Source organism: Paramormyrops kingsleyae, chromosome 19 (genome assembly GCF_048594095.1).
Source record: "Paramormyrops kingsleyae isolate MSU_618 chromosome 19, PKINGS_0.4, whole genome shotgun sequence".
Taxonomy (NCBI): Eukaryota; Metazoa; Chordata; class Actinopteri; order Osteoglossiformes; family Mormyridae; genus Paramormyrops; species Paramormyrops kingsleyae.
Genome location: NC_132815.1, coordinates 744,732 through 767,727, shown reverse-complemented (window position 1 = coordinate 767,727; position 22,996 = coordinate 744,732). Strand labels below are relative to the sequence as shown.

The 22,996-nt window shown below is 43.0% G+C and overlaps 7 protein-coding genes across 11 annotated transcripts; all 7 read right to left on the bottom strand.

Annotated features, from left to right (window-relative positions):
- Positions 1–568: 568 nt before the first annotated feature.
- On the bottom strand, positions 569–17,577 carry LOC111844419 (histone H2AX-like). Its single transcript, XM_023812888.2, has 3 exons — positions 17,188–17,577; positions 15,972–15,980; positions 569–1,019 (listed from the first exon to the last, which is right to left on the bottom strand). The coding sequence occupies exons 1-3, from the start codon at positions 17,568–17,570 to the stop codon at positions 623–625; spliced, it is 789 nt and encodes a 262-aa protein (XP_023668656.2). The 5' UTR covers positions 17,571–17,577; the 3' UTR covers positions 569–622.
- Positions 1,039–2,231, bottom strand: LOC111844409 (histone H1-like). The gene has a single exon (XM_023812878.2). The coding sequence runs from the start codon at positions 2,186–2,188 to the stop codon at positions 1,565–1,567; it is 624 nt and encodes a 207-aa protein (XP_023668646.1). The 5' UTR covers positions 2,189–2,231; the 3' UTR covers positions 1,039–1,564.
- Positions 5,780–6,774, bottom strand: LOC111844428 (histone H2B). The gene has a single exon (XM_023812897.2). The coding sequence runs from the start codon at positions 6,600–6,602 to the stop codon at positions 6,228–6,230; it is 375 nt and encodes a 124-aa protein (XP_023668665.1). The 5' UTR covers positions 6,603–6,774; the 3' UTR covers positions 5,780–6,227.
- LOC140581158 (histone H4) lies at positions 7,244–7,913 on the bottom strand. Its single transcript, XM_072703028.1, has one exon. The coding sequence runs from the start codon at positions 7,860–7,862 to the stop codon at positions 7,551–7,553; it is 312 nt and encodes a 103-aa protein (XP_072559129.1). The 5' UTR covers positions 7,863–7,913; the 3' UTR covers positions 7,244–7,550.
- Positions 8,935–12,049, bottom strand: LOC111844433 (histone H4). 5 transcript variants are annotated; one of them, XM_072702763.1, is made up of 3 exons: positions 11,171–12,049; positions 10,050–10,205; positions 8,935–9,947 (listed from the first exon to the last, which is right to left on the bottom strand). In XM_072702763.1, exon 1 carries the CDS (start codon positions 12,040–12,042, stop codon positions 11,731–11,733), a length of 312 nt encoding a protein of 103 aa, XP_072558864.1. In that variant the 5' UTR covers positions 12,043–12,049; the 3' UTR covers positions 8,935–9,947; positions 10,050–10,205; positions 11,171–11,730. The 5 variants fall into 5 exon arrangements, with proteins under 5 accessions (XP_072558864.1, XP_072558866.1, XP_072558865.1 ...); XM_072702765.1 differs by having other exon boundaries at positions 8,935–9,875; XM_072702764.1 differs by having other exon boundaries at positions 10,066–10,205.
- A 545-nt stretch (positions 17,578–18,122) lies between the features above and the next one.
- LOC111844411 (histone H1-like) lies at positions 18,123–18,791 on the bottom strand. The gene has a single exon (XM_023812879.2). The coding sequence runs from the start codon at positions 18,747–18,749 to the stop codon at positions 18,126–18,128; it is 624 nt and encodes a 207-aa protein (XP_023668647.1). The 5' UTR covers positions 18,750–18,791; the 3' UTR covers positions 18,123–18,125.
- A 1,697-nt stretch (positions 18,792–20,488) lies between these two features.
- On the bottom strand, positions 20,489–22,918 carry LOC111844426 (histone H2B). Its single transcript, XM_023812895.2, has one exon. It carries the CDS (start codon positions 22,166–22,168, stop codon positions 21,794–21,796), a length of 375 nt encoding a protein of 124 aa, XP_023668663.1. The 5' UTR covers positions 22,169–22,918; the 3' UTR covers positions 20,489–21,793.
- Between the last annotated feature and the right edge of the window lie 78 nt (positions 22,919–22,996).

Sequence of the window (22,996 nt, the reverse complement as noted above, 5' to 3'; positions counted from 1 at the left end):
AAATGTGTGTTGAAAATTGTACGTATGGGGGCAGAATGATGCGTGATAAAGTGAATGGCCCCGTTCATTGAAGATTAGACCGCATGCACGCAAAACACACAGAAATACACACCAGCAAAACCGACATTGAAGTACCATGGTAGTATATCGATTAAGTGCAACTGGTGGAGAAAAAAAAACCCATTATAAACGTAAGGGAAGACCCAAGAAAAAAAAAAACTATTCCAATATTTTTTTTGGGGGGTCCACGTTAGCCCGGACTTCGCGACAAAAACCTTGTGCGTCTTCTGAGTAATTCTGACCAGGGTAGCTTGCATACATTATGTTTAGGGACCCACATCATGCTTTTAATGCATCGAGAATTATAAGAGCAATACAAAACGCGGTCAGCTGACGTCTTCGCCAACCTAAGACTTTCACCCTTTTCAGAAAGAAATTGGTGGCTCTTAAATGAGCCGTTTGGGGACCCACACCATGCTTTTAATACATCGAAAACTATAGGCGCAACATAAAACACGGTCGACTGACGCCTTCACCAACCTAAGATTTTCACCCTTTTGCGAAAAAATTGGTGGCTCTTAAAAGAGCCGTTTGGTGGTCAATGCAAGTCCAAGACGCTAGTTTACTTGGTCTTAGCCGGCTTCTCAGTCTTCTTGGGCAGCAGCACAGCCTGGATGTTGGGCAGCACGCCGCCCTGTGCGATAGTTACGCCACCCAGCAGTTTGTTCAGCTCTTCGTCGTTACGAACAGCAAGCTGCAGGTGACGAGGAATGATGCGCGTCTTCTTGTTGTCGCGGGCAGCGTTACCAGCCAACTCCAGGATTTCAGCAGTGAGGTATTCTAGCACAGCAGCCAAATAGACTGGAGCTCCAGCACCAACTCGCTGTGCATAGTTACCTTTGCGGAGCAGCCTGTGAACACGGCCAACAGGGAACTGCAAGCCAGCCCTGGAAGAACGAGTCTTGGCCTTAGCCCGAGTTTTGCCACCGGTTTTGCCCCTACCACTCATCTTAATACCACTAGCAGAAATAGCAACAATAATACTTTACCTTCCGGGCTGCCTCACTTATACGAAATACAACAATTTCATTGGCTGCACCCGTTCATGTGACGTTGTCCAATCAAATCGAAGGACTGAACCTCACAAATGTTGAATGGCGGCGCGATTAATTCCTTAGTATTTTTATTTGCTATTAAAATGTTTATACGCAATACTTTGCCTGACAATAAAACGTGCAATATGGTTATTGTACATTTTCAGTATTATCTATTAAAATGTTTCATTTTCGATGCATAGACGCTTAATAATTACGTATACATTTGTTTTCTAGATGTAATTCATCTCATTTTACAAGGCATGCCAAAGTCAACATACAACTATAATGGAAAGAAACACTTAACCGTGTCGCTGTGTATTCCCCACCCTACATAAGACGTTTCTGCAGTGTAAAATCATAGTTTAGGTGAAATATAATTTAAAGACAACGCTCTGTTTCTGAGATCAGTGGGTGGCTCTTAAAAGAGCCTTTGTTTTCCCAAGGTCTGGAAGTCAGCGCCTGTTCCTTCACTTCTTCTTGGGAGCGGCTTTTCTGGCTTTGGTAGCCTTGGGTTTAGCGACTTTAGGCTTGGCTGCCTTTGCTTTCTTTGGGCTTTTGGTGGCCTTCTTTGCTGCCGCCGGCTTTTTCGCCTTCTTGGGACTCTTGGTGGCTTTCTTGGCTACGGCCGGCTTCTTTGCCTTCTTGGGAGACTTTTTGGCGGCCGCCGGCTTCTTCGCTGGGGAGGCCGCCGCCTTCTTGGGCTTCTTCGCCGCTGCCGGTTTCTTTGCTGCTGGCTTCTTGGCCTTAGGAGCGGCTTTCTTCGCGGGCTTCTTGACGGTTTCGCTCTGCTTCTTGTTCAGCTTGAAGGAGCCAGAGGCGCCGGTTCCCTTGGTCTGAACCAGAGTCCCTTTGGTCACCAAAGCCTTAATCGCTAGCTTTAGGCGGGAGTTGTTCCTCTCCACGTCGTAGCCACCGGCTGCCAGAGCCTTCTTCAGAGCGGCAAGAGACACGCCACCCCTTTCTTTGGAGGCGGACACAGCCTTCACAATCAGCTCCCCGACACTGGGACCTGATTTCTTAGGCTTAGGTGCCGCTTTCTTCTTGGGTGCCTTGGCCGGAGCGGCGGCGGGAGCCGGAGCAACTTCTGCCATTTTCCTATTAACTCTTCACTTTCGGATGTGCCACACAATCAGCGAATCTGGTCTGTTCGTACTGGTGCGTCACGGTGGGTCCTCCTTAAACTCGCCATGAGAACCATGTAGACTCAACCTCCACGCCGCTGTCTGTGCAGAGCGCGCGACGTCGCTTTCACTTGTGTTTTCTCCTCGCGCAAAACTGCGTTAAAATCAGCCGATGAGCTGTATTAGTGTTTACTAACAAATGTGGCCTTAATATAAGATCCGTCTATTTGAAAGTAAGTTGTGTTTTTCCAGAGATCACACTGGATATTATTTGAATTCCTCAAAAACTTTGCTTCCATCCCGAAGATCAGCTAACGTTCACGGCTTTTGCCTTGATTTTAGGGGAAATAACACATTAAAACATTACAGCTAAAGACCGAATACGGGGTAGCAGTTTACAGCAAGACCCTTTACATTTAAATAACGTGGTTGTGTTCCCGTTATGGCATTCCCCAATTTTTAAAACGGATCAACCTCTAGTTCATTAAAGCACACTTGAGACTTCATCTAAGTACCCGCGCTACTCATTTCAAAAGAGATTCTGTCTCCTTTATACATTACCCTCATAATGGATAAAGCCATAAACCGAACGATATGCAACATATAAAAAGTGGAATAAAGTGATGAAGTAGAATTTAAAAACTTAGTAGAAATGACTTCCCTATTACCAGCACTGCGCTCATTACACACTTTCTTCTCTTATCTCAGCTAGCAACGTATGACATAATGTATGCTTAATTCTGATTTCGCCTTCAATCACAATAATACCAATTATTTAGCTACAATGTACAACTCGATCCATTTTCGCCTTACCTGGGTATTCGTTCTATTTTATTATTATTGATAAGAATAAAAATAATAAATGTATATCTCCCAAAATATGGCCCCTTTTAAGCTGTATCAGGTTTTCTTGGTTCTCCCTCATTTTTCAAATGGCAACTAAAACAAGTGTAATGGTATCACGTGTGGACAGTTGAACATAATTGTTCATTGCTTCACACAAATCTCCAGATGTTTCAGTACACGCATTCACGTGGTCTTGTACCATTGTCATCAACTGAGATTATTTTCATTTGCTTTAGTTTTTTGCACATGCAAAACTGTATATGTAACTGATCATAATGTAAGCCACCACACACCAAGCAGTTCACCAAACTTTCAGAATGAAATTCAAAAATAAATCCAAAAATTCGCAGCGATGTGGAATTGTTGTATCTTTGCTCCACACAGTACATGATTTTCATTCCATTTTGTTCTCGTATTGCCATTTTGCAGTGCTATGTGACTTTTCTATTCACTATTTATTGTACTGTGTCTTGAGATCTGAAAAATGCACGTGAGTGTTTTCTCTTGGCAGTGAACTTTACATACTGTAAGGTAGAGCTTTGCACTGGTGAAACCGGTATCTATGACAAGAATAAAAATTAGTTTGCTAGGAAAAATGATCAGTCAGTGAGAATTGCGGAGCTCAGCCACATACAGTTGTGTTCAAAATAATAGCAGTCCGACATGACTAACCTGATTAATCACCGTTTTTGGTAGAAATTATATTTCTACATGGCAAATAATTTACTAGTAGGTGTAGTAGAGTAATGGAAAACCAACAGACCCAACAGTCATGACATGCATGCTGCTGATTATGTATAACAGAATCATTACTTCAAAGGGGTGAGTTCAAAATAATAGCAGTGTGAAGTTCAATTAGTGAGGTCATTCATTCTGTGAAAAACCAGGTGCCAATTATGGGCCTTATTTAAGGATGGAAGGCAGCAAATGTTGTACATGCTGGTTATAGTGCATTTCTCTTTGAAATTCCGAGTAAAATGGGTCATTCCAGACATTGTTCAGAAGAACAGCATGCCTTGATTAAAAAGTTGATTGGAGAGGGGAAAACATATGAAGAAGTACAGAAAATGATGGGCTGCTCAGCTAAAATGATTGGTAATGCTTTAAAATGGCAACCAAGACCTACAAGATGTGGAAAAAGATGAAAAACTACCATTCGAATGGATCAAAGAATAGCCAAAATGGCAAAGAGCCAATGATCAGCTCCAGGAAGATCAAAGAAGGTCTAAAGTTACCTGTGAGTCCTGTTACAATCAGATGACGCCTATATGAAGCCAAGCTATCTGCAAAAAGCTCCCGCAAAGTCCCATTGCTGAAAAAATGACACGTGCCGAAGAGGTTACAATTTGCCAAACTGACTGGCCTAAAGAGAAACGGCACAACATTTTGTGGACTGATGGAAGCAAGATTGTTCTTTTTTGGGTCTAGTGGCTGCAGACAGTTTGTCAAATGACCCCTAAACACTGAATTCAAGCCACAGTACACTGTGAAGACAGTGAAGCATGGTGGTGCAAGCATCGTGATATGGGGATGTTTCTCATACTACGGTAGTGGGCCTATTTATCGCAAACCAGGGATAATGGATCAGTTTGAATACCTCAAAATACTTGAAGAGGTCATGTTGCCTTATGCTGAGGAGGAAATGCCCTTGAAATGGGTGTTTCAACAAGGCAACGACCCCGAACACATGAGCAACATCTTGGTTCCAGACCAACAAGATTGATGTTATGGAGTGGCCAGCCCAATCCCCGGACCTTAATCCAATAGAAAACTTGTGGGGTGACATCAAAAATGCTCTTTCTGAGGCAAAACCAAGAAATTTAGTCCAATCAGGCTGCAATACCTGTTCACAGGTGCCAGAAGTTGGTTGACTCCATACAACACAGATGTGCAGCATTTATCAGAAACAGTGGTTATACAATTAAATATTAGTTCAATGATTCAAAGGAAAGCAAAATCTTCAAACATTTTTCAGTTCATACAGTGAATCTTTGAGTTTGTAAAGAAGAATGTGGACACTGCTACTTTTTTGAACAGCCTAATATTCCCTTTCCTTCACTTTCTGTAAAGGAGTAACACAAATGTGATGAATTTCTCTTCTTGTTTTGATTAGGAATAGAATTTGCTATGATCCTGATGCATTTGGTATATGGAAATAAAAACTATTATAAGGATTTTCAGCTTCATTCACTTTTTTAGACACACTGCTACTTCTATTGTTTTTATTTTTGCGGCTCTATTCTTGTACTGTCCACTTTCTGCCTTGACAGTCTAAATTTCCCATTTGTGGGATTAATAAAGTTTTATCTTATGAACCGGCCTATAGTCCGTGTCATATGGCATACTGCTGTATTTTGAGATTCACCAAGAATTTGCCCCCCATAGCAAAATTCAAAATGCTAGTGGTTAAACAGTAGCTATATATAGCTATATGTAGCTATATGTAGCTATATATATATATATATATGATATTGTCAGAACAGCATGAACAATTAGATATACAGATACCTCTGGCCATGGACTGGCCACCTGGCATACCGGGAATTTCCCAGCGGGTCGATGCATATCTGGACCCCCGTTCAGCAGAATAGTTCTGGCTATGCCTGCCAAGGCCACGGACATGCGCAGTCACACACATGGACGCTCAAAATTTCCTATTGACATAAAAATCTAGCTGCACGCACAAAAACCACAAATTCTCAGCAGACCCCTGGCGACAAAATTTATTTGACTTATGTAAATAAGGGATGTTATAACATGGATGTCCAGCACAAAATCAGTCCACTGCTTTAAGGCATCACTCTACACATTTGACCAGTAATAAATAACTAGATCTAAACCACATGCAAAATATAGAGCTGTTAAGGTGAAATAATATAACCACCGAACGGCTAATTGAGGAGCTTTTAAAATCCTTCCTCTTCCAGAATTTCACATGAACACATCACAGTAACAATTCTACACTAATCCTTCAAACTAAGAATTTGTAAACAACCTTCAAGCGAACTCTGTGTCCTAATTTTAGTCATTTCTAGTTCAGCATATAACCACAATATGAAACCCCGTAAGCGCGAAAAGCTTCGCGACGGCGTTTGCTCTCTTCCGACTTTATAGGTGGCTCTTAAAAGAGCCTTTGGTTTCCTTTTGCAAAGCGGCAGAAGCTTTACTTGGAGCTGGTGTACTTGGTGACCGCCTTGGTTCCCTCAGAAACGGCGTGCTTGGCCAGCTCGCCAGGAAGCAGAAGGCGCACGGCTGTCTGGATCTCCCTGGAAGTGATGGTGGAGCGCTTGTTGTAGTGAGCCAGGCGGGACGCCTCACCAGCGATACGCTCGAAGATATCATTGACGAAAGAATTCATGATACCCATGGCCTTGGAAGAAATACCCGTGTCCGGGTGAACCTGCTTCAGGACCTTGTACACGTAAATGGCGTAGCTCTCCTTCCTAGACCTCTTGCGCTTCTTTCCCCCCTTTCCGGCAGTCTTCGTCACTGCCTTCTTCGAGCCCTTCTTGGGCGCAGACTTCGCTGGTTCAGGCATGTTTCCTACTCGCTATCAAACACAAGCAATGGGAAGCAAGATAACTCGACCTCCTTATATAATGGTTGTATCCAAATCAGACAGGAAACCTCGGAAAGCCATTTCATTGGACAGCTAAAGACCGCCAGATGACATTCAAATTCTATTGGCTCAGTTCTACTACTCTCACGAAGCCCTTTTTCTTACATACAGCCATTCCGCACTCAGGAATTCACAAAGTAAAATGGTATTATTTTAATACGTTTTATTTTATTGCCTTATTTAGCCATTTTAAGGTAGGCTGACTTTCGAGCACGGCTAACCACCACCATAGAAATAACAATCAGATGCGTTTCTCTCAAATTGTTGGCCTCAAACATATCTCGGTCCCTCCAAGATTTTTGCCTCAGCAGAAATCAACGCAAATTAACTTCGCTGTAGGAACACAACGAACACGTCTCATTTACCAAAAAAACCGAAGCATAAGCTGTTTAGTTGAAGCATTTTAGCAGTCTACCACACTATATTATTTCAGTGTAGCTGTTCGAACGATTCACGGCCACATTATGATTTTCACGGATGTTGATCATCTTAATAAAGCCATAATCCGCACAGAAATTGTGACCTGAGCCGGCAGAACACGACTTTAATGGAATGTCCTCAAAATTAAAGTTCCTGGGGTCGCATTCTTGCCATTTCCTGCGTTTCATGTGTTACATATAGTACGATAACTACATTGCAATTAATAAGCAGCTACAGACTCATGCGTCTTGTTCTGGGGTGGGGGGACAGAAATCCACCCATAGCGTGAAATCGCTAATTCATTCGCGCACTATTGTGCAAAGTGCGTCCTTAAGAAAAACACCCATTGATCATAGCACGCAATACTTGATTTGCCTTTTAGGACGAAGTGTGTGGCTCTGAAAAGAGCCTTTGGGTCTTTAGATTTCCTCGCTGTAGCTTTCACGCTTAGCCGCCGAAGCCGTACAGAGTGCGGCCCTGACGCTTGAGAGCGTACACAACATCCATGGCGGTGACGGTCTTCCTCTTGGCGTGCTCGGTGTAGGTAACGGCGTCGCGAATGACGTTCTCCAGAAACACCTTCAGCACGCCACGGGTTTCTTCGTAGATCAGACCGGAGATACGTTTGACGCCACCTCGGCGGGCAAGACGACGAATAGCCGGCTTGGTAATACCCTGGATGTTGTCGCGAAGGACTTTACGATGGCGCTTAGCGCCACCCTTTCCGAGTCCCTTACCTCCCTTTCCTCGACCAGACATTGTTACTTATGCTTTCGAAGTGAAAATAAAGCGTGCACCGTCTATGTTCTGTTATACACATAAGCACTACCTGATTGAAACCACGGAACAACCTTCATGCCCGATTGGTCGGCTCCAGTGGGTGCCGTAAAACATAGATATTCCGTAAAACATAGATAGCCACGATTTATATACTTGGTCGTCTTTGTCTGTTTCGACCTTTTTTGTCTTTATTCACCATCATGTTTACACATATCACCACTCAGTTTTGTCATTTTACCTGTAAATAATAATAATTATAATGACGAAGACAGTCACTCCGGTTTCCCTCCACAGTCCAAAGACATACTGAGGCTGACTGAGGTTAATAACTTTCCCATAGGTGTGCATGTGTGTGAGTGAATGGTGTGTGGTTGTGCCCTGCGAAGGGCTGGCTCCCTGTCCAGGGTTGTTCCCTGCCTCGTGCCCATTGCTTCCGGGATAGGCTCCGGACCCCCCGCAACCCAGTAGAATAAGCTGGTTGGAAAATGTATGGATGGATGAAGACAGTGTGGCACAGTTACCTCATGCCTTTAGATCTGAGGGTTCAGCTCATATCAGTGATCTCATACATCCGGACTGGCCACAGAGAGCCCAAAGGTCATTTGATCTTCTGCTACTCTCCACACCAACCGGCCATTTGAGGGAGGGCCACCACACTTTCTCAGTAGCCAGGCCCATGTTGTGGAACAAACTCCCTCTCCATGTCCTATCTGCCCCAACCATTGAATGTCTTAAGTCTAGGCTAAAAACATATTTATTTGCTTAGCTTTTTAGATAAATGTGCTGTGTGTTTTATTGATTTTTTTTTGTAAGTGTAATGTTTGTTTGATAATTTTATTTGTTTTATGTAATTTGCTTTTGCCCCCTAGCTTTTTATGCTTATTGTTTTTATTGATGTAAAGCAGTTTGGTCAGCCACTGGTTGTTTTTAACAGTGCTATATAAATAATATGACTTGACTTGCATTGACTGGCCATTTTATTGGGTGCACCTGTTCAAGTGCTTGTTAGAGGAAGTATCTAATCAGCACAATGTATAAAACCATGCAGATACAGATCAGAAGCTGGCCAATTAATATTCACATCAAACACTAGAAAAGAGAAGAAAGGTGATTTTAAGCAGCTTTGAATGTGTCAGACGAGCTGGTATGAGAATTTCAGAAATTTCTGATCTACTAGGATTTTTACACACAATCATCTCTAATATTTACAAATCATGGGCCAAAAAAACATCCAGTGAATGGTGGTGTTCTAGTTCAGTGAAGAATGGCCAGACTGGTTTAAACAGAAGGAAAGGTAACTAACTCAAATAACCACTCGGTATGCAGAACAGCATATCTAAAGGCACAACACGTCAAATCTTGAAGCAGATGGTCTACAGCAGCAGAAGACCATCCTGGGTGCCACTTCTGTCAGTTAAGAACAGGAAACTGAGACTACAATTGGCAGAGGCTCACCAAAATTGAATAACGAAAGTGGAAAGATTGCAAAAACCATGCCTGGTCAGATAAGGTTTGACTTCTGTGACATTCAGATGGTAGGGTCAGAATTTAGCATAAACATGAAAGTATGGATCCATCTTGCCTTGTATCATTTCAGGGTGGTGGTGTAGCAGTGTTGGGGATATTCGCATATGTTTGAATACAAAGACATTCTTATGCAAGTGTGGTAGCAGAACTCAGTAGGTCAAAACTTATGGATAAACTACAGCACTGTTATCCAGCTGCAGTTTGTTCTGGACACTCAGGCAAAGAGGCAGCAGAGCTAAACCAATACAACCAATCAGCATTTTTTACTGAGTTAGAATCAGCACATTGAGGAGGAGCCCAGATTGACCAGGAAATCCAAATCAAGCAGTCAGTGTTCGCTGGGAATGTCTGCTTGAAACCTTTGTGTGAGATGAATTCAACTCACACCTTCAGTAACACTTCTCCCATGTATCAAGTGAAGTCAAGGGTACAGTCTGAATGGGCCACGTTCAGTCATTGCGGCAGCTGCAGAGAGATGTAGCCATTAGTCTGCCAGGGTCCCTCAAGATAGTAATCTTAGAACTCATTGCTGGATACCTGTGGTGAGGGAAACCGTCAAGGTGAAGGAGGAGACTTCAAACCAATGCTTACATGGGTCTCCTGAGACAAAGGTGCTAACAGGCCAGTGAAGGCAGTTACCTAAGTGAAAGCTCACATGTGATAAGTTTGAAGAGGTCATGGGAACAGAGATCAGGTGGCCCCAGGACACCCAAGGAGGGGGAGACAGGACCTTGCTGAGGCCGTCTTCAACTGGCATGGGAAAATGCTGAACATCCATGGAGTGATCAGAGGCTTCTGTAATGGAAAAAAGGTACTGGATAGAAGATTCTGTCCAATGAACCTGATTGAACCTAGGATTCAGGATGATTCATGTGAATTCTGGCCTGATACACAAACACACACACACACACACACACACTATACACAAACATATATATATATATATATATATATATAAATAAAATTACACACACGTGTAAATTTCTATGTAGCTCTGTGCTGAAATTTCACTTTGATGGTAAGACTGAATAACATTTGAAATGGCATCTTAAAGCACAAAAGATTTTGCCAAAGTAATATTCAGAGTTACAAGTGCGCTTCCCTAACCCTTAGGTCATCACTGATTGGTTGGGAAAAGCAGCCATGTTTCCACTCGGCTTCAAACCAAGGACTTTTTGCTTGTAAGGCAAACATAACTACTACACTATGGAAACTAGCTATCATATAGATCTGGAAGAAGCACCACAACTGATCTTGTGCATCTAGCATTTTAAAGCCTTGTGCTAACACATATATGTGTTAGAATTCAATCCAATTTCCAAGATGTATTTTTCACAAGGTCCCCTGAAATGGGATTTAGTGTTATACAGGATAGGATTCCAAGATGCTCAGAATTCCACTGAGGTATTGTGAGCAAGCTACTGCTCCTAGGTGCTAAATTAGCTGGTCTCCACTATGTCACGTAGGTTAAATGCAGAGGATGCATTTTGTGGTACACTGTGGTGTATGAATAATGACAACTTTCACTGCTGTCACAACTTAGGAAATAGTAATAAATCCTAAAGCAATATCCAATCACCAATATCTTATTTACATTTTAAGCAGTATACTGTATAGTCACTGTTTGAAGTTCTGCCATTGTTTTATTCTGTACAAAGGTCAATTTTGTACAAAATATTTACTGTTTAATAGATACTACATAAAACAAAGTACATTATATGTACAATATTAGATGACGCCATTTAGTAAATGATGCATACTGGAAAATGCATGTAAAATGTGGCCCTTAGGTGGCAGTGTGACGTCATATGATCTTCTGCTCTTCCCATGTAGTCTTTTTGGAATTACAGCAATAAAGAAACCAAAAAAGAATGTCGTCAAGTATGAAAATGTAGCCCTGGCCGTTAATAAGAACTATTCATTGCAGAAGAAAAGAATGATTTTTGAAAACAATCTCACTGGGCATGTTTGTAAGCGGTACACTTTACAGTTAGCAAACTTCGCGGTCACAACGCAGGACGAGTAGCTCTTATCTCCCAACCAAACTAGAATAGTTAGCACCACCGAATAAAATGCAACTTCAGTCTATACCAGTTAGTCCGGATCACCAATTACATCAAAGCTCGTGATAAATCCCTTGAATTGAGTAGGTAAACTTGCCGGATTGTCAGACGGAAAAACGCGAAAGAATTTGTATTTGGTCACAAAACTGAAACAAGCATGACATACGCCAAACTTAGCTTTTGCCTTTTTAGGAGAAATTGGGTGGCTCTGAGAAGAGCCTTTGGGTCTTTAGATTTCCTCGCTGTAGCTTTCACGCTTAGCCGCCGAAGCCGTACAGAGTGCGGCCCTGACGCTTGAGAGCGTACACAACATCCATGGCGGTGACGGTCTTCCTCTTGGCGTGCTCGGTGTAGGTAACGGCGTCGCGAATAACATTCTCCAGAAACACCTTCAGCACGCCACGGGTTTCTTCGTAAATCAGACCGGAGATACGCTTGACGCCACCTCGGCGGGCAAGACGACGAATAGCCGGCTTGGTAATACCCTGGATGTTGTCACGAAGGACTTTACGATGGCGCTTAGCGCCACCCTTTCCTAGTCCCTTACCTCCCTTTCCTCGACCAGACATTATTATTTATGTGTTCAAAACGAAAGTAAGTAAAGTCGATGTCATCCATGTTCTGTTATACACGTAAGCACTACCTGATTGAAACCAGGGAGCAACTTTCAGGCTGATTAGTCGCCTCCGCCGACACGTTCTTCTGTAAACGTTTCCGTATCTCTGTTTAGTTAGTGGTTTTTTTTTGCCTTGTTTCAACTTCTTGCCTGTGTTTGCTTTCAAAATTATCGTTATTATTACTATACTTTTGGATCTACAAGGAATTTTTTTTTTTTTATAGAAAATGATAGAGCACCTGATTCTGGCTTTTTAAACATTTTCTGCTTCTGGAGAAACAGCTGGAAAACGAAAGACATGTGGAGACTAGGAAGTCTTTCTGCCCAAACACATGGAGGACATGTATCCATAAAAAGAGCTACAAAGTACTGCAGGAAGTAGATTTAGTTGTAAATTATCGGTCCATTTCAAGGCTGTGTAGAATGTTAAGACGTTCCCAACACCAAGGAGCGTGTAACACACCTGACCTAGGTCATGTCCACTTCTTTCTTTGCTTTTCAAAATCTCAAATACAACCTTCTATCTCTTCTTTTTGTTTCCAAAATGTTGAGGCCTTCTCACCTCACAAAGAAATGTGTTTTTTTGCCAAACAATGCATGATGACATTTAGCTAATGCTGCAGATGAAGTAATTTTAAATATACTGTCTAAAAATACAGCTGATTGGCAGGGATCAAATTGCAATATTCAGCAAGTAAATATTTGACTAACCTTAAAAACACTCACATTTTTGTTTGAAGCTCAAAATAACTATTAACTTTGTTCTTAATAATACAGGTCAGTAAACAGCATCTTGCTCAGGGTGCATTAAGCAGTGAGGTTACACCTTTTATGGTCTTTGGACTGTTCTGATTCGGTGCAGTGGCAGTGTTCCTGTGATATGTGGTGCTTCCATATGAATATGGTATATTTGCTAAAGTTAAAAGAAAAACATTGGATGAAACTCTGCAGACCATCTGATTTATTATTATAATTAATAGATTTATTATCAAATTCCAGTCTGTCAGTAAAAGATTTCTTCTTCTTTTGGATTCTCCTGTTAGGGGTCACCACAGTGGATAATCTGTTTACATTTCACTGCCTCCTGTTTTTTCATCGAGCCACTGTCTCCAACCCATATAACACACCTGGTCTCACTATCAAACCTTCCCTTTCACTCTTGCTGATACTCATCTGTCACAAGTCACTCCTGCCGTTCTTCACCCGCTCCACCCTGCCTGCACTCTCTTCTTCACCTCTCTGTACTCTGAACTGTTGACCCCAAGCATTTAAATCCCTCCACCTTCACCAGCTCTACTGCCTGCATCCTCACCCTTCCGCTGACGTCTTTCTCATTCATGCACATGTATTCTGTCTTAGTCCTACTGCAAGGCTGCCCAAATGTCTAGCAAGCTCAGCCTCATCTGTCAGTCTACCATTGCAATTCCGAAGAAGGGAAATATGGAGCAGCATTTTCGGACTGTTCATAAAAACTGTTCATAAAAACTGCGACATTAACTTCCCTCCGAAAAGCGAACTGAGAAAGAGAAAGGTGAAAGAATTAAAGTCCCAGTTCAATTCAAAAATACTTTTATTTATCCAAAAGGGAAATTAATAACAAGAATAGTAATAATTATTATAAATAATATTAATAAAGAATACTCAATATTTTTATACATGAATATATGTTTTGCATTTTTATAGTAGGTAGATCATTTTGACCTGGTCATTTATAAGTAGCTCACATGCTGAAAAAGTGTGGGCAGCCCTGTCCTACTGACTTTCATTCCTCTCCTCTCTAGAGCATAGCTCCACCTCCCCAGGGTCTCCTCAACCTCCTCCCTACAACAACAACAACATTACATTGTCCCAAAGCGCTTTACAGCATCCCCACCCAAAGCCCCCAGTGAGTAAGCCACAGGCGACAGTGGCAAGGAAAAACTCCCTAGAAGGAAGAAACCTTGGGAGGGACCAGACTCAAAGGGGGAGCCCATCCTCCAGGGGCCGGCAGGGAGAGTCAAATACAGTTTAATCTGAGACACAAATGGGGAGCACGGGGGAGATGGCCAACGCTCCCTCCAATCGCCAGGCAACCAGAAGGCAGGGAGCGGGTCATACAAGGAAGATGACACAGGCAGAACGGCGAGCTGGATGCACGGACGTCATTGCTAGAGGTGACGTAACATGTAGCAAGGTGTGCTGGACATCTTGATAAGTGATAAGTTACCAGCCAATCTCCAGGCAGCACCCTCCAGGAGAAGTAGGGGAAATAAATGCAATTAGTCAAAGTAAGGGAGACTATAGGCAGTGCTAAAAGGTAGATGAGTGCAATATGAAGTGCAATGCTCCGGCAGATATGGCTATGGCAGCATAAGTAGGAGGGAGAGGCAGGTGGAATGCAGGCATCTTGTTCCCTACAGATCACAAACAACATAGTCCATGGGGTCTCCTGTCTGATCTTGTCTGTCAATCTGTCCATCACCATAGTGAACAAGAAAGAGCTCAGAGCTGATCCTTAATGTATTCCTACCTCCAGCTTAAGTACATCTGTCACTCCTACTCTAGACCTCACTGTTGTCACACTGCCCTCCTGTACATACCCTGTACCCCTCTTACTTACTTTTCTTCCACTCCTGACTTCCTCATAAAATACCACAACTCCTCTCTAGGCACCCTGTCATATGCTTTCTCTAAGTCCACAAAGATACAGTGCAACTCCTTCAGACCTCTAAACTTCTCCATCAACACCCTCAGAGCAAACATTGAATCTGTAGTGTCTTTCCCGGCAGGAAACCAAACCGCTGCACACTAATCATCACCTCTATTCCTAACCTACTCTTTCCCAGAACTTCATGCTGTGGCTGATCAGCTTTGACGACGACTCCAGCCATGAATAATTCCCTTATTCCTGAAAATCAGTACCAGTGTACTTCTTGTCCACCCTGCAGACATTCTCTCATTTTTCAAGATGCCGTTGAACAATCTGGTTACAAACTTCCACCGCCATCTCACCTAATCACCTCCATGCTTCCACAGGTATCTCATCTGGCCCTCAACCTTTCCACCCTTCATCCTGGTCATTGCTGTTCTTGCTTCCTTCCTGCTTACCCTCTGCACTTCCTGATTCACCATCTCCACCTCATCCAAACTGCTCTCTCAATCTCACTCTCTTCCTCCCTCTGCTTAACACACTCTTCTCACTTGTATGTTTCCATCATTATCCCTCATCACCCTAAGCTAGTGCACATCTTTCCCAGCTCGATCCCTCTGCCAAATACACAGAGGGCAAAGCCCAAGATACTTAATTTTGAAGGCACTACTAACTTGCTTACTGAACCGTTAGATGAGGTCTCAAGATTTTATTCTCCACTATCCTGCAAGAACATGCAGTAATGATAGTTATGATACCCCAGATGCAGAACATTCAACACACCAATCTCCAGCAATATTACAAGCAAGAGTACGTTCTGTGCTCTCTATACCAGTGTATCATAATGTAGTATTAATATTATAAATTTAGATGTTGCCATATCATATTTGTATTGAATTGAACACAGCATGCAATCTATGCAATAACCACATGTTTTCTAATGTTTTCTAGTCACAATATACATTTTTCACAATGTATAATTGTGAAAAACAAAAAACAATCCCCACATGACACCAAGTACAGCGGAGAAAATATTCAGCGCTTCTGTGATTTTTGAGGCGGCTCTTAAAAGAGCCTTTGTTTCGGTTTTGCTTAGATGTAAAACCAATTTATGCACGTTCACCGCGGATACGGCGAGCCAGCTGAATATCTTTAGGCATGATGGTGACTCGCTTGGCATGAATGGCGCACAGGTTGGTGTCCTCAAACAGACCAACCAGATAGGCCTCGCTTGCCTCCTGCAGCGCCATAACAGCCGAACTCTGGAAGCGCAGGTCGGTCTTGAAATCCTGAGCGATTTCCCTCACCAGACGCTGGAAGGGCAGCTTGCGGATCAGCAGCTCGGTGGACTTCTGGTAACGCCGGATCTCTCGCAGAGCCACGGTTCCGGGCCTGTAACGATGAGGCTTCTTGACACCGCCTGTGGCCGGAGCACTTTTACGTGCCGCCTTGGTAGCCAGCTGCTTCCTGGGCGCTTTGCCGCCAGTGGATTTACGCGCGGTCTGCTTGGTTCTTGCCATACTTACGACTTAACTCTATTTCGGAAATAGAACTGTAGGTTTCTTTACTGCGACGAGAAGTTTTAAAGCAATACTGAACCGATTTGATTGGTTGAGTTTTTTCCACGCTTCCATTGGTACATTGATGTCTTCGTTCTTCTTCTTATTGGATGAGGAGCTTTGGCGCCCAAAGTCAAATACGCCCCCCGGCCTTTTCAGCTGTCACTACGGAAATTACGAACGAAAGTTTTATGTATATTCGGCATCAAAAACATGACCACTAAAGTTTCTGGCTGATAGTAAACTGCATATCAGCAAAATGTGTGTTGATTATTGTACGTACGGAGGCAGAATGATGCGTGATAAAGTGAATGGCCCCGTTCATTGAAGATTAGACCGCATGCACGCAAAACACACAGAAATACACACCGGCAAAACCGACATTGAAATACTATGGTAATATATCGATTAAGTGCAACTGGTGGAAAAAAATATTCCATTACAAACGTAGTGAAAGATCTTTACTAGCGTCCACGCGGTCCAAGAAAATGGCCCGGTTCATTTAATATTACACTGCATGCACACAAAACATACAAAAAGACAAGCAACTTGGGGAAAATGAGAAGGTCCAATACGAACGCAATCCAAGAACTTTACTCGCATCCACCCAGTCCAAAAAAACCAAACACACATTAAGGACAAACGATTCGATTTTTTTGTGGGGGATCTCAACGTTAGCCCACGGACTTCGGGGCATAAATGCGCATCATCTGATGAACTCTGACCAGAGTAGTTTTAAGATCTCTAGGGACCCGTACCATGCTTAAATACATCGATAACTATAGGAGCAATACAAAACGCGTTCGACTGACGCTTTCGCCAAAATAAGATTTTCGCCTTTTCGGGAAAAAATTGGTGGCTCTTAAAAGAGCCGTTTGGTGGTCAATGCAAGTCCAAGATGCTAGTTTACTTGGTCTTAGCCGGCTTCTCAGTCTTCTTGGGCAGCAGCACAGCCTGGATGTTGGGCAGCACGCCGCCCTGTGCGATAGTCACACCGCCCAGCAGTTTGTTCAGCTCTTCGTCGTTACGAACAGCAAGCTGCAGGTGACGAGGAATGATGCGCGTCTTCTTGTTGTCGCGGGCAGCGTTACCAGCCAACTCCAGGATTTCAGCAGTGAGATACTCGAGCACAGCAGCCAAATAGACTGGAGCTCCAGCACCAACTCGCTCTGCATAGTTACCTTTACGGAGCAGCCTGTGAACACGGCCAACAGGGAACTGCAAGCCAGCCCTGGAAGAGCGAGTCTTGGCCTTAGCCCGAGTTTTGCCACCGGTTTTGCCCCTACCACTCATCTTAATACCACTAGCAGAAATAGCAACAATAATACTTTACCTTCCGGGCTGCTTCACTTATACGACATACAACTATTTCATTGGCTGCACCCGTTCATGTGACGTTGTCCAATCAAATCGAAGGACTGAACCTCACAAATGTTGAATGGCGGCGCGATTAATTCCTTAGTATTTTTATTTGCTATTAAAATGTTTATACGCAATACTTTGCCTGACAATAAAACGTGCTATATGGTTATTGTACATTTTCAGTATTATCTATTAAAATGTTTCATTTTCGATGCATAGACGCTTAATAATTACGTATACATTTGTTTTCTAGATGTAATTCATCTCATTTTACAAGGCATGCCAAAGTCAACATACAACTATAATGGAAAGAAACACTTAACCGTGTCGCTGTGTATTCCCCACCCTACATAAGACGTTTCTGGAGTGTAAAATCATAGTTTAGGTGAAATATAATTTAAAGACAACGCTCTGTTTCTGAGATCAGTGGGTGGCTCTTAAAAGAGCCTTTGTTTTCCCAAGGTCTGGAAGTCAGCGCCTGTTCCTTTACTTCTTCTTGGGAGCGGCTTTTTTGGCTTTGGTAGCCTTGGGTTTAGCGACTTTAGGCTTGGCTGCCTTTGCTTTCTTTGGGCTCTTGGTGGCCTTCTTTGCTGCTGCCGGCTTTTTCGCCTTCTTGGGACTCTTGGTCGCCTTCTTGGCTACGGCCGGCTTCTTTGCCTTCTTGGGAGACTTTTTGGCGGCCGCCGGCTTCTTCGCTGGGGAGGCCGCCGCCTTCTTGGGCTTCTTCGCCGCTGCCGGTTTCTTTGCTGCTGGCTTCTTGGCCTTAGGAGCGGCTTTCTTCGCGGGCTTCTTGACGGTTTCGCTCTGCTTCTTGTTCAGCTTGAAGGAGCCAGAGGCGCCGGTTCCCTTGGTCTGAACCAGAGTCCCTTTGGTCACCAGAGCCTTAATCGCTAGCTTTACGCGGGAGTTGTTCTTCTCCACGTCGTAGCCACCGGCTGCCAGAGCCTTCTTCAGAGCGGCAAGAGACACGCCGCTCCTTTCTTTGGAGGCGGACACAGCCTTCACAATCAGCTCCCCGACACTGGGGCCTGACTTCTTAGGCTTAGGTGCCGCTTTCTTCTTGGGTGCCTTGGCCGGAGCGGCGGCTGGAGCGGGGGCGACTTCTGCCATCTTCCTATTAACTCTTCACTTTCGGATGTGCCACACAATCAGCGAATCTGGTCTGTTCGTACTGGTGCGTCACGGTGGGTCCTCCTTAAACTCGCCATGAGAACCGTGTAGACTCAACCTCCACGGCGCTGTCTGTGCAGAGCGCGCGACGCCGCTTTCACTTGTGTTTTCTCCTCGCGCAAAACTGCGTTAAAATCAGCCGATGAGCTGTATTAGTGTTCACTAACAAATGTGGCCTTAATATAAGATCCGTCTGTTTGAAAGTAAGCTGTGTTTTTCCAGAGGTACCACTGGGTATATTTTGAATTCCTCAAAAACTTTGCTTCAATCCTGGGGATCGGCTAACGTTCACGGCTTTTGCCTTGATTTTAGGGGAAATAACACATTAAAACATTACAGCTAAAGACCGAATACGGGGTAGCAGTTTACAGCACGACCTTTTACATTTAAACAAGGTGGTTGTGTTCCCGTTATGGCTTCCCTCAATTTTTAAAACGGATCAACCTCGAGTTCATTAAAGCACACTTGAGACCTCATCTAAGTACGCGCGCTACTCATTTCAAAAGAGATTCTGTCTCCTTTATACATTACCCTCATAATGGATAATGTCATAAACCGAACGATATGCAACATGTAAAAAGTGTAATATAGAGATAAAATAGTAATTAAAAAAACTTAGTAGAAATGAGTTCCCTATTACCAGCACTCCGCTCATTACACACCTTCTTCTCTTATCTCAGCTAGCAACGTATGACATAATGTATGCTTAATTCTGATTTCAACTACAATCACAATAATACCAATTATTTAGCTACAATGTATACCTCGAAACCATTTTCGCCTTACCTGGGTATTCGTTCTATTTTATTATTATCATTATTATTGATAAGAATAAAAATAATAAATGTATATCTCCCAAAATATGGCCCCTTTTAAGCTGTATCAGGTTTTCTTGGTTCTCCCTCATTTTTCAAATGGCAACTAAAACAAATGTAATGGTATCACGTGTGGACAGTTGAACATAATTGTTCATTGCTTCACACAAATCTCCAGATGTTTCAGTACACGCATTCACGTGGTCTGTACCATTGTCATCAACTGAGATCATTTTCATTTGCTTTAGTTTTTTTGGTCAAACTGGATTATGTAGATTCCCATTATAATCATTACACACAAAAAACTGTATATGTAACCGATCATAATGTAAGCCACTACACACCAAGCAGTTCACCAAACTTTCAGAAGGAAATTCAAAAATAAATCCAAAAATTCGCAGTGATGTGGAATTGTTGTATCTTTGCTTCCCACAGTACATGATTTTCTTGCCATTTTGTTCTCGTATTGCCATTTTGCAGTGCTATGCGACTTTTCTATTCGCTATTTATTGTACTGTCTTGAGATCTGAAAAATGCACGTGGAGTGCTTTCTCTTGGCAGTGAACTTTACATACTGTAAGGTAGAGCTTTGCACTGGTGAAACCGGTGTATATATGACAAGAATAAAAATTAGTGTGCTAGGGAAAATGATCAGTCAGTGAGAATGACAAAATGGGAAACAACTTTCTTTGAGAATTGCGGAGCTCAACCACATACATACACTGACATGCTGACAATATATCCAAGCATTTTGACTCTCGTGGTTAAAATTATGCTGAAGGTACTTTTCATTTTAATGGCAATGAAAACTTCATTGATAGATTTTTTTGCTTTTCACACAGGAGTTTATTGTTTTGGGTGAGTTGCAGCCATTTACAGCTTAACCACACTGTAATACTATACGCAAAACCTGTTTTGAGAAATGCTCTAATAATCATGAGAATTTTAAGTATGTGTCATGAAGTGTGCCATAGTAATTGAGAAAAACTATCTGCCCATTTGGATTTTTCTCTCTTTACAATTCAGTACTCGGTACTGTGGCCTCCCTCCAGACTTCTCACATTTTCCTCTTCTCCTTTCCGATGCACCCAATGTAGGACTAAACTTCTCTGGGAGCCCGAGGTTGACCTGGGTAGGGGGGCTCCTAAGGTGGCCATATGAGCTGTTTTTTGGAGCCAAAACAGAAATGAGAGGGTATTTGAAATGAGGGAACATCAATAATATGTTAGGGCAGTGCAGTAGTGGCCCAATGGTTAGGGAAGCATGCTCATGATTGAAAAGGCTGCTGGTTTTAATCCCTGAATAGTGAGGTACCACTGAGGTACCCTGAGCAAGGTACCAAACCCCAGGCACCATTCCCCAGGTTCTGAATGAGCTGCCCCCTGCTATGGTCACACATGGTTTATATGACAATCATTTTACTTCAGTAATATACTAATCAAAACACAGTACAACTCCCCGATTGGAGTGGGGGAGGGAAAGCTGACAGTATGATCTGCACATCAGGGGGAGGGGAGTGAAATGTAACTAAGCGCACCCTTTTGCCATGACCCTGGGCTGTAGCCTAGCACAGCTTATACCGCACTCCTTCCCCAAGGCTGAGGTTTAAATCATCCTGTTTTCCCATCCATAAATGTAACTTCCAGAAATTGTCTTCATGGGGCCCCAAGCGGCTGCCTACCATTGTCTTATGGCAAGTCCACCCCTGTCATCCAGGCTCTTCTAGGCTTGCAAAGATGAGTTCAGCTAGATTAAAAGTGACTCTTATAAAGCCTCATATACTGCCAACAGGACTGGGGTACACCCTCATTTCATTCACTGCAATTAAGTTTTTCATAGGCATTTTAATGATCTTGGGTGGGCTTCAAACATGATCCTTTGTGTTTCATGTATTCATCATTTGTGAAAGATCTGGACAAAACATTAAAAGCCTTCAGATAAAGATCTTTTCCCCAGTACCCCAATAAGCAAACCTTCCAATTACGTGGAGTTTGCAAACCAACAACCATCAAGTGAACTCAGATTACCAATTGTCATTTCTAATATAGCATATAACCACAACACAAAATCCCTTATACACAAAAAACTACTTTAAGGTATCTGCTCCTTTCTGATTTTGTGGGTGGCTCTTAAAAGAGCCTTTGGTTTCTTTTTGCAAAGCGAGAGGCTTTACTTGGAGCTGGTGTACTTTGTGACCGCCTTGGTTCCCTCAGACACGGCGTGCTTGGCCAGCTCGCCAGGAAGCAGAAGGCGCACGGCTGTCTGGATCTCCCTGGAAGTGATGGTGGAGCGCTTGTTGTAGTGAGCCAGGCGGGACGCCTCACCAGCGATACGCTCGAAGATATCATTGACGAAAGAATTCATGATACCCATGGCCTTAGAAGAAATACCCGTGTCCGGGTGAACCTGCTTCAGGACCTTGTACACGTAAATGGCGTAGCTCTCCTTCCTGGACCTCTTGCGCTTCTTTCCCCCCTTTCCGGCAGTCTTCGTCACTGCTTTCTTCGAGCCCTTCTTGGGCGCAGACTTCGCTGGCTCAGGCATGTTTCCTATTTGCTGTTAAACAGAAGCAATGTGATACTTGGGAACTCGACCGCCTTATATAATGGTCGTATGCAAATCAGGAAGGAAACCTCGGAAAGCCTTTTCATTGGACAGTTAAAGACCGCCAGATGACATTCAAATTCTAATGGCTCAGATCTGCTCCTATGACGAAGACCTTTTTCTTACACACAGCCATTTTGCACTCAGGAATTCAAAAAGTAAAATTGTATTTTAATGCATTTTTTGGTATTGCCTTATTTAGCCACTTTAAGGCAGGCTGATTTTCGAGCACGATCAACCACTACCATAGAAATAAAACTCAGATGTGCTGCTCCGAAATTGGCCTCATTGAACATATTTCTGCTACTGCATGGTTGTTAATCAGCCTAATAGAACCATAACTCGCACAGAAATGGTGACCTGAGCCAGCAGAACACAAACCGTTAGCTCACTTTGAAGACTGTCCATTATAAACAAGTCCCTGAACTCACATTTTTTTGCCATTTCCTTCGTTTAATACATTACACATAGTACGCTAGTTACACTAATTTTGATGAGCAGCTACAGATTGAAGCGTTTTGTTCGGGAGTCGGAAATCCACCCATAGTGTAATATCAGTAGTTGATTCACGCAACATTGTGCAAAGTGCTTCCTGAAGCAAAACACCCACAGTGATCATAGCACGTAATACTTGATTTGCCTTTTAGGACATACTGTGCGGCTCTGAAAATAGTTAGCACCACCGAATGAAATGCAATTTCAGTCTGTACCAGTTAGTCCGGATTGTGTGTATGTGTGTGTATATGTGTATATGTGTGTATATGTATA